This window comes from Gordionus sp. m RMFG-2023, chromosome 4, assembly GCF_954871325.1.
Source record: "Gordionus sp. m RMFG-2023 chromosome 4, tfGorSpeb1-WG-v2, whole genome shotgun sequence".
NCBI classification, from domain to species: Eukaryota; Metazoa; Nematomorpha; class Gordioida; order Chordodea; family Parachordodidae; genus Gordionus; species Gordionus sp. m RMFG-2023.
The window spans coordinates 5,016,681-5,034,595 of record NC_088778.1 but is presented as its reverse complement, the minus strand read 5'-3'; the positions used below and the strand labels follow the sequence as shown (position 1 = coordinate 5,034,595).

At 30.5% G+C, this 17,915-nt stretch overlaps 2 protein-coding genes across 3 annotated transcripts in view; both read left to right on the top strand.

Moving 5' to 3' along the window:
- Positions 1–17,915, top strand: part of LOC135927872 (fibrillin-2-like) — a 58,851-nt gene that overhangs the window by 30,562 nt on the left and 10,374 nt on the right. The gene's annotated exons all lie outside the window — the stretch shown is intronic.
- The window catches only part of LOC135927871 (WD repeat-containing protein 26-like), a 32,426-nt gene continuing 15,620 nt past the window's right edge, over positions 1,110–17,915 (top strand). Inside the window, exons 1-2 of one of the 2 annotated variants that reach the window (XM_065464099.1) lie at positions 1,110–2,328; positions 16,666–16,765. In XM_065464099.1, the coding sequence (XP_065320171.1) occupies positions 1,505–2,328; positions 16,666–16,765 (924 nt within the window). In that variant the 5' untranslated portion in view covers positions 1,110–1,504. The remainder of the gene's footprint in view (positions 2,329–16,665; positions 16,766–17,915) is intronic. The other variant, XM_065464100.1, reaches the window with a different exon arrangement.

Here is a 17,915-nt window from a genome sequence, read left to right as displayed (position 1 = left end):
ATCTAGTAAAAATCTTTCTTTAAGAAATCCCTCAAGTTTTTAAATAATTTTAAATTTTATTGATTTTAAAAGAATTTTGTCAAACCATAATGACCTTATTTTATTAGGTTAATCGTCGAATCAATGGGGTATTTAATTTGAGATGTGAAGGGGGGGGGGGGTCAAATTTACTAAAAATAGAGTTAATTATTAATATCCAATATTCATAATTTTGAGGCAAAGATTTAATCATGGTTAAAATAATTTTAGAAAATAAAATATAGAGGATAAAAATGTATAAATATTTACAAAATATATTTATTTCATTTTTTAAAAATGTTTTTGTAACTTTTGATTTTAAGTTTTATGTTTAAGATAGATAACATTTTTAATCTCAACTTGGAAGTAAATTAATGCATATCTGGGAAAGGCGGTTGACACCCTCTTCCGCCTTAAATACGCCTACTCCCTAAGCAAAATTTCAAAGATAAAATATTGAGTTCTAACAATAAGATAAATTAAGATTTTACTAAAAAAAAAACCTCCTGTGAAGAAAAATACATGAGGCGTTCTACTGGTAAGATAGGTTTGTGGAATAATAGGATTGCATTTAATAGTTTCATTATCAGAAACATTGTTAAAAATGCTAATATCTTTAATTTATGCGGGAAAATAATATTTAAACTTTTCATTAAAGTTTTGATAAATACATTAGTATTTCTGTTTATTCTTAGATTGATCTAATTTCCTTTTATAATCAAATTATGAAAATCTTACCAAGAATATATTAGAATCACGTCATTCATATATTGAATAAATAATTTAAGCATTAATTCAAATAAATAATTCATTAAACTCTATTTTATTTTTCCGTTTTTAGTGAGGAGCTTTGTATTAATGTTTATTTTTAAGTCCAACCTATAGATGCACCAATCAAATCAAGTTTTCCATATGATTCTTTGTTTATTGTATTTGTAATTTGTCCTCTTGGATTGCTACATAATCGAATTTTCGTATAAATATCGCACTTCTTAAATATAAAAAGATAAATATCAGATACAATTTAAAGAAAATTTATTTTAATTTTCATAATACATGATACATTTAAAGGCCAAAATAATCGATATACATTTTTGAAAAAATATTGCCAGCAAAACATTTTAATGTGTATAAATAATTTGAAAATCTCATTGGTCGATATGTAATTTTTTATGAGCATAAAATACAGTTTCGTTTTAGATCAATAATCCAAATTTTAATAACATCATATGCTGCTTTTGGATGAAGTTATACATTAATTCTGCCTTGTTCCTTAATAAATTTAAGCTAAAATTTAGTGTTAATTTTATTAGCCTCATCGATATCTTAGATAATTCTGGCATCCTCATCAGAATCTGAGATCGGTGGATCTTCTCCACCGACAAAGAAACAACGTGTTTATCCACCCTCTTCTAGCTCACACAAATCTTTTTCTAACATAGAAATACAAGCTGTTGGAAACATATCACCTCTATATCACTTAAAAATGCATCCTAATGGTTGTTTTATGACTGATGATAAATCTTTAAACCCTGATTCTGAAATAAAAAATGTAGGTGAAATCATTGTAAATGATTTTCCAAGTAAAAATGGATCTGATTATGGAATACAAAATCAAATGTTAACCCCCATGCAACTAAAGCAGGCAGCTCATTTATCTGTTTATAATGAAAGAAATTATTGTTCTTGTTGTTGTTGTCTAAAATATAGGAATAATTTAGTAGGACATGAAAAGTCTAACATTTCCAATCTTATAATATTTGCTAAAGAATCTTCTCATCTTAATTTTGCTCATAGTGATGATAAAGTCATTAAAGATTATCAGGACCCACATTTAGACAATATAAAAAATAATGCACCAAAAAAAATTTTAACTAAAATACATATATGCAAAAATCTTAAAAATGGGGATAATATAAAACCAGAATATAATCATGATTATAATATGAGTGAAATCTCTCACATATGCAATTTAAAAGCAAACACACAATCTACCAAACTCTCACAGCCTAAACCCAAACATGCAATTAACAAAGCAAATTATAATCACAAAAATGGTAATAACATGTTAAACTTAAATGATCCTCCAACTAATAAAACATCAAATGCTTCCAAAACAATCAAACACTCTTGTCACTTGCACACCCACAATTTACCTCATAAACATAATAAAATTAAAGAAAATAACAAAACCTTACTCAACAATGATAATACAGGGCTATCAGATGTTCAAAGAAAAAGCTTAATATCCCAATCTGATTATGAAATTATACGAATTATAGGACAACACCTCAAAGATTTAGGATTGAGGTATGCCAATTTAATTTTTTTAAACTATATATTTTTTTATAATGATAACTTGCTTTTTGGTTTTATATGTTTTTGGAAGATAAAGTAAAGATTATTTAAAGAAAAAAATATTAAGTATCTCCTTAAGATATTTTAAAATTATTTATAGATTTTTTTAAAAAAACATCTTAAGATGTAGGCAATTAAAGCTTTTTTTAAGAAAAGATTATTTTATATTTTCAATTTTACAAAATATGGATTTAAATATTATCTTTCCACTCCAATGACAAATATGAACTGGACACCTGGATTGACTTAGATATTACCCCCCCCCCCCATTCCAAATTACATGATTTATCCAAATGATTAGGATGATTTATCACAACAAATTTAAAATAAAATGAATATTTAATTATTTTAAAAACAACCAGCCAACCATACCTATATATAATTTTTTTTAAATACCCCTTCTCTTAATTATACATTTTTATATTGATTATAGATATAGTTGTTAATATAAAATTATTATATTTTATCAATGTATTATAATTAAAATATGTTTTTTTTAAACCATCACATTCCAACACTTCACTACTTATAACAAAAAAAGCGTTTTATATTACAAGGTATCCAATCATTATTGTTAAATGAAAATAATATTCTCCCAGTAACTTGCCAATTTTCTAAGTGGGGAGGGATTGGAGAAATGATTGTTTAATAAGTTATAAATCGATTTTTGGATTTTTTTCCCTTTTGATTTCCTCCTTTTTTTTACAGAATATAATAACATTTTTTGTTAAAATAATACGATATCGTTTCGTTCGTTATTTATTTGTTTATTTATATATCTTTTTCTTTATTATTTAATTGTAGAGGAGATAAAGATAAAGAATTCGAAAATTATTGCCAAATTTGAGTTTAATAATTATATAAAACGGAATCACTCCTGTTTGTATTGCAAAAAAAAACAAGATATAAAGGTGTTTTTTATACAGAAACACTGGAATGTATCGATTTTTCTAATATCGAATTGTATCGTATGTTCAAAATGGCCGATCTCATACGATACATTAAAATGGTGTACGGTACAGTTGCTATGCCAATATTTTGAATCGCGTTTTTAAACTCTTACAGCATACGTACACTGTAACCGTAATGTTCCCATAAAATGACGTTAATAAACTTTTCTATATCTATCCTTAGCCTGAAAAGAGGATACACTGTGTTTGTGGATTGTCTCATTTATAACTTGAAAAATGTCTTTTTTTTCATTTCATTTAAATGATTTAGCCAAAAAAAAATATGTTCTTATGGCAATTTGGCAATCGACAGCTTTTTTTTTTTGAAAAAAAAAATAATATATTGTTAATTTTCTCAGCGTCAGTTTTAATCGTTTCGATTCGCGATCATCTATTAAAGTATTAACTTTTTTTAAATTGGTATGTATATTGGTCGTTACTTTTGACAGATACTTTTTTGAATGTTAACCGATACAAGTCTGATGATTAACCGTCATAAATTAAATGTGTTTATATTTGACTAAGACTAATGAATTTATAGAGAAAATCTAAACGGATAGGGGCGCTAGAATCGAATACCTTACTATTCGCATGCATTTGAATTCGTTTAAGAGAATCGAATACGAATAATTCGTTTATCTTAGACCTTTTCCCTCCTTCCCCTTGTTCTCCCTTCCCTTTTCCTCCCTTACTTTTTCCTCCTTTCTCTTTTCCTATCCTTCCATTTCCTCCCCATTTTCCTTTTCCTTCTATCCCTTATCCTTTCTCATCCTTGGGGCCCTGACTAAAGCCCTGATGAAGATTTTTTTAAAAAAAAATATAAATAAACTCGCGTGCCTGATAATAATGTATAGATATTTTATAGTCCCCGTGACTGCCCGATAAAGAATGGAAAAAATCTTTAAAATTCGATCCAATTATATGTATAATACTTACCCACAACTGACGATACTTTTATTAAAAAATGCATTCTGAAGCGTCGTCGAATACAAATCAGCTGATAATGCGCCATTTTGGTTAATCCCATATAAATTTAGTTTTACCGAATAAATTGAAATTGATTTTTTTTAAAAAAAAGAAGGTTTTCGTAAAATTTTAATGTAAATTATTTAGTATTATGTAGGAAACCAAAATGGTGTATTACCAACTGATTAATAATGCGTTGACCCGACCGTGCTCATCCGAAGTGAAATATTTTTCTACCCGACCCGAATAAAAATTAATCACAATAACTCGGCTAAACCTACTGGTCAGTGGGTTTGGTTTTCAGATATTATCGTCACTGTCCAATTTAAATATTTTTTATCAATTAATCAGTCGAAAATAACGTTGTTAAACTACAAAATATTAAGCAAGCCTGAAGACTTTGCTCATGGATGGCACAAACGTTTGGAATTTATTAGTGAAATCTCGAGGCTTAGGCAATATTATTCTTTCTAAAATACTGAGTTAGCCATTTTTAAAGATCGGTCCCATCGAGCCGTTTATCAACATTATCCGAAAAGATCATCAAATATGGCGTTTAATATCCGTTTACCTGTCATAATTTTCAATTTCCTTTTTTTGGAACTATTTGCAAAATACAGCCATTTATTAATTCAAAAATAATATTAGCTTTAGGCGAAATTTTTTATTTTTTATTTAAAAAATTACAAAATCCAGGCTAGAAAATTTCGACCTTTGCATTGATTTAGCTCCATTCCTTCTGATATTATTTAAAAAAATTTTATCTTTTTTGGGGGAATTATTATTATTTTTTTTTGAAAGTTGTTTGTTTGTATTTTTTTTAATTTTTAGTGTATTCTTATTATATTATATATTTTTTTCGTAAATTAGTTAAGCCTTGCTATAACGGCGTAACTGTTCCTCTCTACCGAGGGGAGCTAAAAAAAATCTCTAATTTTCAATTACAAAAAAATAATCAGAGACCTGCAGAGGACCATTTGCACGGCCGGATTTTTCTAGCCCGGTCCGACTGGGCCCGGCCCGGGTATATTTGAAAAAATTAATATACGACCGGCTCTCTGATAATAATGATAAGAGTTTTCTAGTATCGATTCGAGACAACGAAAATATACGAAAATATAATTATAAATATTATATTTTATATATTTTATTTTTTTTAAAAAAATAATTACATTTTATAAAATTAATACACGACATCTTAAAACTATATATAAGAATTTTTTTTTTTATCTGTTGTGGTATTTTTTTTTTAATTATTTTTTATACCTGGCCCGGGTATATTTGAAGAAATTAATATAATACCGGGTTTCGGGCCGAGCCTACATGTCTCTCATAATAATGACAGCCGGGTTTTATAGTATCGATTCGGGATAATGAACACATAATTATATATATTATATATAATATTTATTACATTTAAAAAATTTATTACACGACATCTTAAATCTATATATACATTTTTTTTAAATCATCTTCTCCATTTTCTTATGTACTCTAATAATAATAATAATTATTATTATTTTTTGTCAAAATTGAGAAGAAATAAAAAATGTAATTTTGAAAAGCGGCTCTTTTTATGCGTTTCAAAACATCATTATTATTATTATTGTTGTTTAAGATGATAAAACCTCTAAATAGATTTGATTTGCTTGTTGCCGGGTACGAAAAATATTTATTAATTTTTTTTAAAATTATATTAAAATCGTGTGAATTTAAATTTACATTTTCTCTATCTTCTTATTTTCCTTGGGCGTTTAAGTAAGCCGTAATTGCAGCTTACCCCACCCCCTTTTCAAACGTGGATGGTCCTTCTTATATTTATTTGCCTTAGTTTTTGGTTTTTTATTTTGAGAGAACCAAGCTGGGCTTAGGCGCTAAATATCACGTGAAATAAAATTTTATCTTAAAAAAAATAAATAATGAATCGAATTCGAGTGATATTGGGGGGGGGGGGTCGGTTGACGTAATCGCCGCTAGAATCCAATAGGTGTTTTATCTCTGGGACATTTCCCGCTATTTGTGCTTAGCTTAAGTTTATATAATTTTTTTTTTAAACTCCTCGATTCGATCTTTTTGACACTCAGGTTTCTAACACTGGGGCCTTTAACGCGCGGTGTAGAGGTGATGGGTGCGGGTCCGAATCAATCTCGTTTTTTTAAATCTCAGGGAGACCCCCTTTCAGTCATAATCAACATAATTAGTCAATATCCATTTTATATTTTAGTCATAGGGGAGGTGGTAGGTAAGGTCATTTGATCCGGTAAACTATAAAGCCAAATCATATAATAACTTCATTTAATTATCTGAATTCCTACTAAAGCCATAATTTATTATTCTTGTATCTCCATCTCAGCCATTAAAAAAAATTTATTTTTCCTAGACATATTGAGCTGGAACTCTACAAGTCGATCCGGTATTAAAACCGGGCGAGCCCGGTTCGGACCAAAAATTCTCAATATTTTTTCCTCGCGCTTTTCCTTTACTTTCTTTTTCCTTAATTTAATTAAATAATCCAGTTGTTCAAATGTCATACTTTTTTAATTTATGAAATTCGTTAATTACATTTCGATCAACCCAAATTTTTTTTTCCTATGATTGGTTAGACCAATGATGTACATATATTCCTAGGATTGGTTATTTATTTATCAAAAGTATCACAACATACTGCACGTCTATTAATTTTTTATTAATCATTAATATGAGCGAACATTAATATTTAATTGACGGGCAAACGGCAAAATGGTGCTACAGCTGACTCCGATATAAGGATACTTTTAAGTGGATTATTTCATTATTTTGAGCCCGGAATCGGATGTCACAAGAAATGGCTATTATGATCACTATTTTCAAAGTCCCCCCCCCCAAAGGTTAGAATTCCATATCAGGGAAATAGGCTAATTAGTTATCTACACCTGATAATCCTAGCTAGCTAACCATTTTAATTGCGCGATTTAAATTTTTCGCCCATCTCTTCTCTTCTTTTCTCTTCTTTTCTCTTCTCTTCTTTTCTCTTCTCTTCTTTTCTCTTCTCTTCTCCTTTAGAAAGAAAGAAAGAAAGAAAGAAAGAAAGAAAGAAAGAAAGAAAGAAAGATGTAAATAATAGGAAGTTGTATATTTTGTTAGGACGCAGGCTTGCACGGCCTATTTCATAATATTTTGTTATCAGTAATGAAAGTCAACTGGATCGGTTCATACCGTTCCGCAATCATGTAAAAGACCGGACTTTCTAGAACACATCTAAATGTAGCTGACCACTTTTATCGAAGATTTTTTTCGGATTGTGGGGCGGAAAAAAAGGTCCTGTGTCGCGATTATGTCACCACGGTTAATTTTTTTTTAACGAAATTAAGTGGATAACTAGCTAATGATCGAAATTTTCTATGCTAGCTTACACTAATAACGAGATATCTTAGTTATACTTATACCTAATCTATCCTTTTCTATCTTTTCTTTCATATTTCGATTAAAATATATTTAAAAAAAAATTTTTTTTTTAAGTATAATAATAATAATAACAATAAATTAAATATTGTTTTCGATTTAAGTTTTGACCTCAAGTTTATTCTATTAAGTATATTATATATGTATATATAAAAAAATATGAAATTAAAAATTTTTTTTTTGTTATATAATTTTTTTTTATACATTCATTATACCGACGCGGTATATGTTATAGTAAATAAAACATACCGTAGTTTGAAAAATATCTGGACCCTCTTAGACCTGATGTGCAGCTCCTAGGCCTTAGTCTTAAATTCATGCCACGAACTGACCCTCCCATATAACTTTTACAAACAGTACACAATAAGTGTAGAGAGAAAGGCGATTTTTTGAGAGGGGTAGCGGATTCAATTTTTCCAACTATACTGACTAGTTCATACTGCAAATTACTTGGCCGGGCCCGGTTTATAAAAGAACCGTGTTCAAAATAACGGCATATTTGTACGAATAATGAAAATTTTGCTATTCGTTATCCAATTCGTATAAACTACGAATATCAACTTAATCGGTTTGAAAGAATCGAATACTAATAGTTTGACTGATATAACAGGCCTACAAATAATAGTTAAGTTGTGAGGGTTAGAGTTTTTGTTATATTTAACGTTTTCGTGAGAAATAAATAAGCCTACGTCCAAAAATAATTGACTGATAAATAAATTACCCAAACTATCGATCCAGTAGGTATGCAAAGTTTATTTTTATAGCAAATTAAAAAAAAAGCGTTTCAATAGCCAATTTTTTTTTTAATATATAAATTTTAGGGAAATGATATATATCGTTGAATGTTGTTATAACGTTATTGATTTTTTTGATGTTTTTTATTAACATATTATATAGCGTTGGAATTTATTAGAATTTTGGATGCGACCACGTGATTTTGTATATATAAATTAGAATAAAAATGTCATATTGCATTTTACCTGCAGGGACACCATTTGCATTGCTCGGATATTTTTTTTTTCAAAATTTTTCTCTATATTTTAAAAAAATTAAAATCTATAGGTCACTGATTTAAATGAAATTTGGTCTATGTTTAGCTAATTGATTTATATGATGACCAACGCTATATATCATTATTCAACCGATAGTATCGACGTTTTTTAATAAAAAACAAACTCTGCCGTTAATTTACTTGATCGCTTTCCCAACTCATGAAAATCGCGTCACGACAACTGACTTATTTAAATTTCTATTCGTCTAGTATCACATGACCTTTCAAATTATTTAGTCCTAGCGCATACCCATTCAACCTTTAATTCTATTTCCAATTATTTTTTTCTCTCCATATACTTATTTTTGAATATATTTCATCCAATTAAAAATTAAATCTCCTTCAAGTTGAACTTTTTTTGCGAGCTAATTATCGTTTCATTTTATCTGGTTTAAAAATTCCGATATTTTTTTCTATCTTTTTATTTTTGCAACTTTTGCACTTTTTTATAAATCAAAATTTATTTATTTATTTAATTTTTATAAAAATAAATTTCTTCTCCTCCCAACTGTAAATAAAAAAGGATTTTCCTTTTTAATTATTATTTATTTTATTATTCATAAAAAAAATTTATAAAAATAATAAAATAAGATTTTTTTCTAAGGTTCAAAAATAAAAACAAATTAATTAAAAATTAATAATTAAATTTACTCCCCCACCCCTTCTTTATTTATGCGCTTCTTCAAACTCAATACCCCGCGAGCGATAATTTTCGCTCCATCTAACCCTTATCCAAAACGCGTTGCCGGTTTTATACTTTTTGGCTAGTAAACTATCATTATATATTTTAGGTCTACCTAATGATATATACATATACTGCTGCTAAATTTATTCGGAGTCAGCTGTAGCGCCATTTTGTTGTTTGCACTTCTACTAATTGTCTAATTTATCAATATGTGAAGGCGCAGTAATAGCATTTAATCCACGCGCAAGCTACAAAATGGCACTACAGCTGACTCCTATGCATGGAGACTTTTAAATTCATTTAATGAGTGAATCGCTACATCATTAGATCTACCCCTCCCGAATTGAACGGATGCCATTTTATGGTTCGGTCTGGCTAATTAAAATGCAAATTTAGGTTCGGACTAGAAAAAAAATTTCATTTTAAAAACCGGCCCGACATTTATTTTGGAAATTATTTTAAGACCAAGTCCGTAATTTGTATAATTGTTATTTCGAAAATTTTGGTCCGTATATTTTGAAAAATTATTTCTAAGGGAAATTGAAAATAAAATCATTTAAAAATGAATATTTAACCCTCCATTTATATAAAAAAAAATTTAGCCACTGATTATTTGACATAATTTTAAAAGTCGGTCCATGCCGGCCCAGATTTTTAAATGTTTAGTCCGACACGGCTTTTAAAGTCGTATTATTTATCGGGTCGGGTATGCAGGTCTCTCATAAATATAATATTTAACCTAACCTTGCATTATTTGTATACTTCCCAACGAATTCGCTAAACTGTGAATTCAGGGTAAGACGGTTAAAACGGAAATGAGTCTACAGATAAAGCCATTTATATCGATCATCTATATATTAAACGAATTAAAGGTCTACAATGGGGAAGTTAAAAAAAATTGAACATCGGGCGATTTTTAAAACAATTAGGCGGGCGGGTGAATTTAAAATATTTTTCAAGCAAAATGAACAGAAAGAGCCAAATCAACCAATCAAATTTCTAAAAAATCGGGCGGGCGGTGAATTTTTTAAAAACCGATGAGCAGGCGATCGCGCGGGTTTTATTAAATTTAAAAACTGCCATTGCAAACCTCTAAAAATGGATACCAAAAACATATCAGAATTTTCACTATTATAATGCTAACGAATTTAATAAAAATCCTAAAAAGTCCTTGATTTTTAATGTTGGAAAGAAGATATCACACAAATGTAATATTTTGGCAATTTTATCGATTTTAAAAATAACACACAATTAAGTCGTTATCAAAATAATATAATTTAATTAGGTTTTAATACTTTTTTTTTAAAAAATAGATCGTAGAAATGTTTTTTTTTACCGTTAGCTATTCTACTATGCTATTAGCCTTAAAACAATGTCCTTCCTTAAATAATTTTAATGTACTTTTTTCAATTTAATAGCTAATTTGTCGTCCCAAACCGGCAAGCGGATATTTACGAAAAGTTTTCCGGTCCGGCTCGTAAATTTGTTTTATCCGACCCGCCATATAATGCTTTTTTTTATACGAGGAAAAGTACATCATCCGGCCCTGCCCATAAGAAATATTTTACGCAAGTTGTCCGCGACGACCTCTAATAAGTTGTGTCTTAATTTGTCAACAGAATTTACTATCCAATTATATGATTCAAAGTGAGGCACGCCAGCAAAATTATTCCAGAATGAAATTGAGCTATTTTCAAAAAAACGCTGACAAATGATTTTAACAGAATTATCAAACTACTCAAATTATTATAATGTGATTTTGATAACTTAAAAATAAATTTGATTTATAAAAAGTTTGTTTCTTTCTTTTCTTAACAGCAGATTTTTATTCATAATATGTCATTTTAAGGAATATTTTTTTTTGATTGGATGAATTTTATTTAAAATTTAACAAGTATCTGTAATAAGTACCGAGATATGGGTTAGGGTTAGGATCAAAAATGGTTTTTTAAATAAAATTTAATCGTTTTTTTTATTATTATTTAATAAAATTTCCCCATATCTGACAGGTCACATGATTAAAATTAAAAATAAATCAGCTGTTCTAATGGCAACTCGGTTTGGAGGGCCTATATCCTAAGCTGATTTATTTTTCTTGAGTAATAATGTATTAGGATTTGGAAAAGAAAGAATGGAAGAAAGAAAGATGGATATAAGAAATAATAAAAAATGAAAAAATTTGTAAAATAAACTGATTTATATTTTATTTTCAAGCGAGACCCCACCCAATATTATTTTTTAAAATACCAACCCGACCCTTCCCAAAAATAAAAACAAATTACAATCTGGGGATCTCTAACTGCGAAGTTTGCTCAATGTAGCACTATTTAAAATATTATTAAAATCGCCACTCCTAGCTCGAATAGAGCATTGAGGAAGTCGTCAATGGCAAAATTATCGGGTCCGACTCGGAACGACGGGAATTTTATTTTTACCCGGCGGCCCGGCTTCGATCCCGACTTGGTCCGGTTTAAAAAAAAAAATTTTTTTTTGAAATACAAGACCCTACACCTAAATATATTTTTTTAAACACCAAAATAAACAATTATTTTATAATATTGGGTAGGTTTTTTTTTTTTTTTTTTTTTTTTTCTCTTTAGCTTTCACCTTTTCTGGTGGTAAGCTCCTTCAACATCTCTCTCCACTTTATGTTATTCGTACAATCTCTTTTATCTATTTTATACTTCTTTATATTGGCTCTAACTTTATGGCCCCATTGAAGTTTTGGCCTTCCTCTTTTACGTTTGCCCATCACTTCCAATCTTTCAACTTTATTTCCTATGTAGTTCATAGGCCTTCTCATTGTGTGCCCATACCACCTAAGTCTGTTTACCATTAACTTAGTCTTAATGGGCACTACCTTTAAACTATTTAGTATTCTTGTACTGCGCACCTTATCCTTTCTTGTTACCCCAGCAATCATCCTCAGCATTCTCATCTCTCCATAGTTTGTAGACTTCTCTCGTCTGATTCTTTGGTTGGCCATGTTTCTGAACTATATAGAATAGTTGGTTGTACTATGGAACTGTAAATTTTTCCCTTTAATTTGTGTGGGATTCTTTTGTCAAATAGCACTCCAGATAAAGATCTCCACTTTCCACCCTTGATTAATCTTATTCTTTATCTCTTTTTCTATTGTGCCGTTTGTTTGTATAGTGGAGCCCAAATATTTGCAGCTTTCAATTGCGGATATCTGCCAATCATTTATATCAATACTCTCCGTTTCATCTCCTCCTATCACCATATACTCTGTCTTTTCTCTATTTACTTTTAATCCGTGCGTTTCTAGGATATTTATCCAATTCACTAACCTTTCTTTCATTTCATCCTTGGATTCGGCAAGTATCACAATATCATCTGCAAATATCATATTCCACGGAACTGTTTGAGGTATAGACTGTGCTAATACATCTATTACTGTAATGAAGAGAAGTGGGCTGAGAGCCGACCCTTGATGAACTCCTTCTTCGGCTATTGTGAAGCCTGCTGAAGTACCTGTTGTGCTACGGACCATTGTTGTATGTCCCATATACATATCCTCTATTATTCTTATATATTTTTCGGGAACTTTTTTGTGGCGTAGCGCCCACCAGATAAGTTTTCTTGGGATTCTATCGAAGGCCTTTTCTAGATCGAGAAAGACCATGTGTAGCTTTTTGTTCTTTTCCCTGTATTTTTCACTCATTTGCCTAATTGCATGGATAGCATCGGTTGTTGATCTTCCAGGCATAAAGCCAAACTGTGTCTCTCCTATTTCGATTATATCTCTTAATCTTTTTTCTATTATTTTTTCGTATAGTTTTAGACAGTGTGACATTAGTTTAATGCCCCTGTAATTTTGACAATTGTGTGGATCCCCTTTATTTTTGAAGATAGGAACTAGATAGCTCTGCCTCCATTTTTGGGGGACCTCTTCATTTCCAAGTATTTTATTGTACAGATTTGTGAGGAGATGTATTCCATCATCTCCTAGTGCTTTAAGGCTTTCTCTATTGGAATATCGTCTGGACCCCTAGCTTTGTTGTTTTTCATATGCTTGAGGCATGTGATTATTTCTTGTTCTGTTATGGGTTGTACAAGGTTTTGACAAGGGGAGTGTTCGTCGAGATGCAATATGTGGGAATTAAAGTTGAGAAGCTCCTGAAAATATTCTTTCCATCTATTCATTATTTCTTTTTCCTTTATTATCAATTTCCCATCTTTATTTTTGATTACTTTCGGAGCTCCGTTTATATCCCTAGAGTTCTTTTCTCGCTGTTTGGCTAATCTGTATATTTTATTTTGCCCTTCTTTGGTATGTAGATCTTCGTACATGTCATCGTATGCCATAGATTTGGCCCTAGCCACCGCCTTTGTAGCTAATCTCTTGGATTTTTTGTATCTTGACTTGTCATCTGCATTTTTGGATTTGTACCATATTTTATAAAGGGCTTTTTTCTCCTGTATAGTGGTTTGTACCTCTTGATTCCACCACCATAGTTCTTTGTGTGATTTGTTGCCTCCTCTTGTCAAGCAGCCTAGCGTCGATTTTGCAGTGTCTATTAATCTGGATGAAAGGTCTGTCCATATTTTTTCACTGACTTGTGAGCAATTTATTGTTTCAATGTTTGCATTGATTGCAAAGGCATCTGTCATTGTTTTTAATTTGCCCCATTTGATGCATGGTTCCAGTTTTATCTTATTTTGAGTGGATTTATTTGAGATTTGTAAATCCATGATTAGTAGCTTGTGTTGCGCGGCGATATCTTCTCCTGGGATGACTTTGCAGTCTATTACATCTTTTAATCTTCTGCGAGAGATTAGCATGTAATCTATCTGTGTTTTCCTAGTACCACTTTCATATGTTATTAAATGACTGTCTTTTTTCCTATAGTAGGTGTTGGTTAAGGCAAGGTCGAAGGCTTGCGCAAATTTCAGTACGTGCTCTCCTTCATCATTTCTTTCTCCGTATCCAAAACCACCATGATGCCTTTTGTAGCTATCTCTTGCTTTCCCCACATGCGCATTTAAGTCACCACCAATTATGACTAGGTCATCCTCCTTAGGGATTTCCATTACAGCTTCATCAAGGATAGCTCTAAAGTCATCTTTCTCTTCTTCCTTGCAACCCGTTTGAGGAGCATATACTGATAGGATGTGTATTATTGATTGACCTATGCAGAGTTTTATCTTCATTAGTCTATCAGAGATCCTGTTGACTTCTACTACTGAAGAGGTTAGGTCTTGGCTGAGGATGATGCCGACACCGTTCCTATTGCTAACAAGTCCATTATAGTACAATTTATACCCATCTCCAATCATCAAAGTTTTCTGTCCTTTCCATTTCGTCTCTTGTATGCACGCTATATCAACTTTTCTCTTGTTCAACATTGATGCCAATTCTCTCGTCTTACCTTTAAGCGTCCCAATATTCAAACTTGCCAGTCTTGTCTTCTTTGCTTTGACCTTTACTTTATTTTTCACAGGATGGAGGTCTACACCCTGCGCGTCGCATGGAGGGAACGCCCTAGCTTTCATATTCATATTTTCATTTGTGTCCTTCATTTTGTTTATTGGACAGGTTATCCTTAGCACCCGGCTGTCCAGGCCTGTCGGTGACCGGGGTGTCATCTCTAAGCTCCGAAATTCATCATACCATATGTCTTTACACATCAGTCATCGAAGAAAAACTTGAAAGTTTTTATGGTTCTTACCAGGATTGAACCCGCGTCCTTGTTCATGCTCGTGTTTCCAAGCCTACATCTTAAAATCACTAAACTTTAGGGTTGTCACTTCTATGACATATCGGCATTCATCAATTTACAAATATTTTTTCTCATTTAATAAAACACATTTATGACAGTATTTGCAACGATATGTTCTGACAGATATAGTATCTATTCAATAGTTTTCTTCTTTTTTTTACCAATTATTTAAAATTGAATATTATATTATATCATTATGAACAATCGCCTACGCGTTTGTTTTCACGTACTTGTTGTACACTGTACACTATTGTACATTAAGTGCGGTATTTTTTTTTTATTTCAAAGCCTTTTATCTTTATTTTATAATTATAAAATTATATAAAATCTATATTTTTTTAATCCGAACCCCTTCTAATTGCCAAATTCGATAATTTTCGATAAGTAATAAATATTTTTAAACATTTCATTAATTATGAAAATAAAAAAAATAATTGGCATCGATATTTCTTTGATAAAATACATTGATAGTAAATTTCGTAATATAGTAATTTTTCTCTTGATCTTACCTCTCATCTCTCATTATCAAATAAATGGTGAATCAGTTTTTTTTTAAATCTTCGACACCTGTCAATCTTTTTTCAATTATATGTGCGATACTATTATATACAGAATGCACCGATACTCACGATATAGGGCCAATATGACCTGCAGAGGTACCATTTGTACGGCCCGACCCGGATTTTTTTTCAAAATTTTTTCAGGCCCGGCCCGGATTTCTTTAAAATATTGGTTTTAAAATATACGGCTCGGCCCGGATATCTTTTTTTAAAAAAATTTCAGGCCCAAATTTACGCGGGCCGGGCTTAGGGCCGGGCCTGCAGGTCTCTGATAAATATATAGTGGATTGGATTCGAAAGTGATGGAAAGTTTATTCACCAATTATTATAAGCCTGGTATAATCGGAGTTTGGTTACAAGGACTAAAGAGGGGTTTTCCAGTTCTTAATATTAATATGATAGTAGTTTCTAGAATTTTTAAATAGAGGGGGGGGGGATCCAGAATCGGTTTCCTAGATTTGTCTTCCGATTCCGCTTCCCAAACTCTGGATATTTCAAGGAGTATATTCTGGAAAAAAACCTATTCCATAAATCGGAGAACGCGACGTGTAGGCAAGGCAGGATTTTACTAATAAGTTTGACTATTTAAAAAAAAAAATAGAAACATAAATTAGAAACACTTTTGACCTGCCATTGAAATTGGTGTCATAAATAACGGGTTTATTTTATATATTAGATATATCAGAGACCTACCTGCAAAAGTACCATTTGCACAGCCTGGTCAAGATTTTTTTAAAAAAAATGTCCGAGTTTTATATTTTTAAGCCTGGCCCGCTGGGCTTAGGACCGGTTTTGCAGGTCTCTAATATATATATACACACACTACTTTTATTGAATTTTATGATTTTTACATAATTTTTTTATAAAAAATAATTTATTTTATTTAATAAAGCCGTTCCACCGAAATTCTAATCAAGGAATCCGGATGTTATTTAGAGCACCCAGCCGCCGCCAACTTCAATAGACATGTTATGAACGGTGAATGGGGAAAGGTTTGTCATACATTCATTATTTATTTGTATTCACAATATTTTATAATGATAATTGTACCATCAGACATACCGTCTACCTTTTCAATATACTATTATTTCCTTGGAAAGAATAAAGGAAGGAAAAAATAATAGAGGAAACACTGCGAGTTAAATAAACTGAACTAAAAGCTATAGGCCTGAGATTGAGTGGATTGGTAGTCTTTTATCTAGAAAGAAAGAAAAATTACGGAATGAGGGAATTGGCTTAAAGCAATTTATACTGTTTCTTACCTTATTTTTTAAAACCTAAAAACAAAATTGATAAAATTCAAACCATTTTTACTTTTTTTTAAATTTTTTCAATCAATCATGTTTCGTGTTTGTTGTACCTTTTGTTAAAAGCACATTAAGGTAAAATGTCTGGTTTGTTAATTGTGAATAGAGAGAAAAAGAGAAGAGTTGTTTTTTTTTTAGAAATTAAATGAAAAATGATTGTACTTTTTCTACTGGTTTAATTAGCCATGAATGAACCAAGGGGTTTGAACGCATTTTCGGATTCAAATTGTTTGGTTAGACATTTTTACAAACACAGATCAAACAGGGGCCGATTCTGGGGTGAGTTTGAACTTCTTCTAGAAAATGGGTTATGGTCATGTTTGCATTTTTCAGAATATCCGTTAACAGGGTTTAAAAATTATCGAGTCCTAATTCGAGTTCGAACCCCTGAAAATGAACCTTCTATTAATTGTCGGTTACTTTATAGGCGGGTTTCACGATTCGAGAAAATGATCGACATCCCGAGGTTCGCACCTTTTTGGGATTTTAGCGGCTGTATTTTGTTGAGTCAAAGAAATTATTTCTTTTTTTAAAAACTTTTTAACTTCCTCACGGAAAGTCAAAAAATAGAAGATTTCGAGAAGATGTCCTTTTTTTTATTAAAAAATACATAAATTAATTTTTCCTCCAGTAAAAAAAAATGTAAATAAGTAGGCATAAATGACAAAATATAATAAAAAATTTTTTATCATAATATTTATTGTCAAGGTTGTTTTTTTTTCGGTTATTTTATTTTATATAAAATATATAAAAAAAATTTTTTTAATTCTTAAATCATATATTATCTAAATATTTATTATAATAAAAAAAATAATTATTGATTAGCAAATTTAAT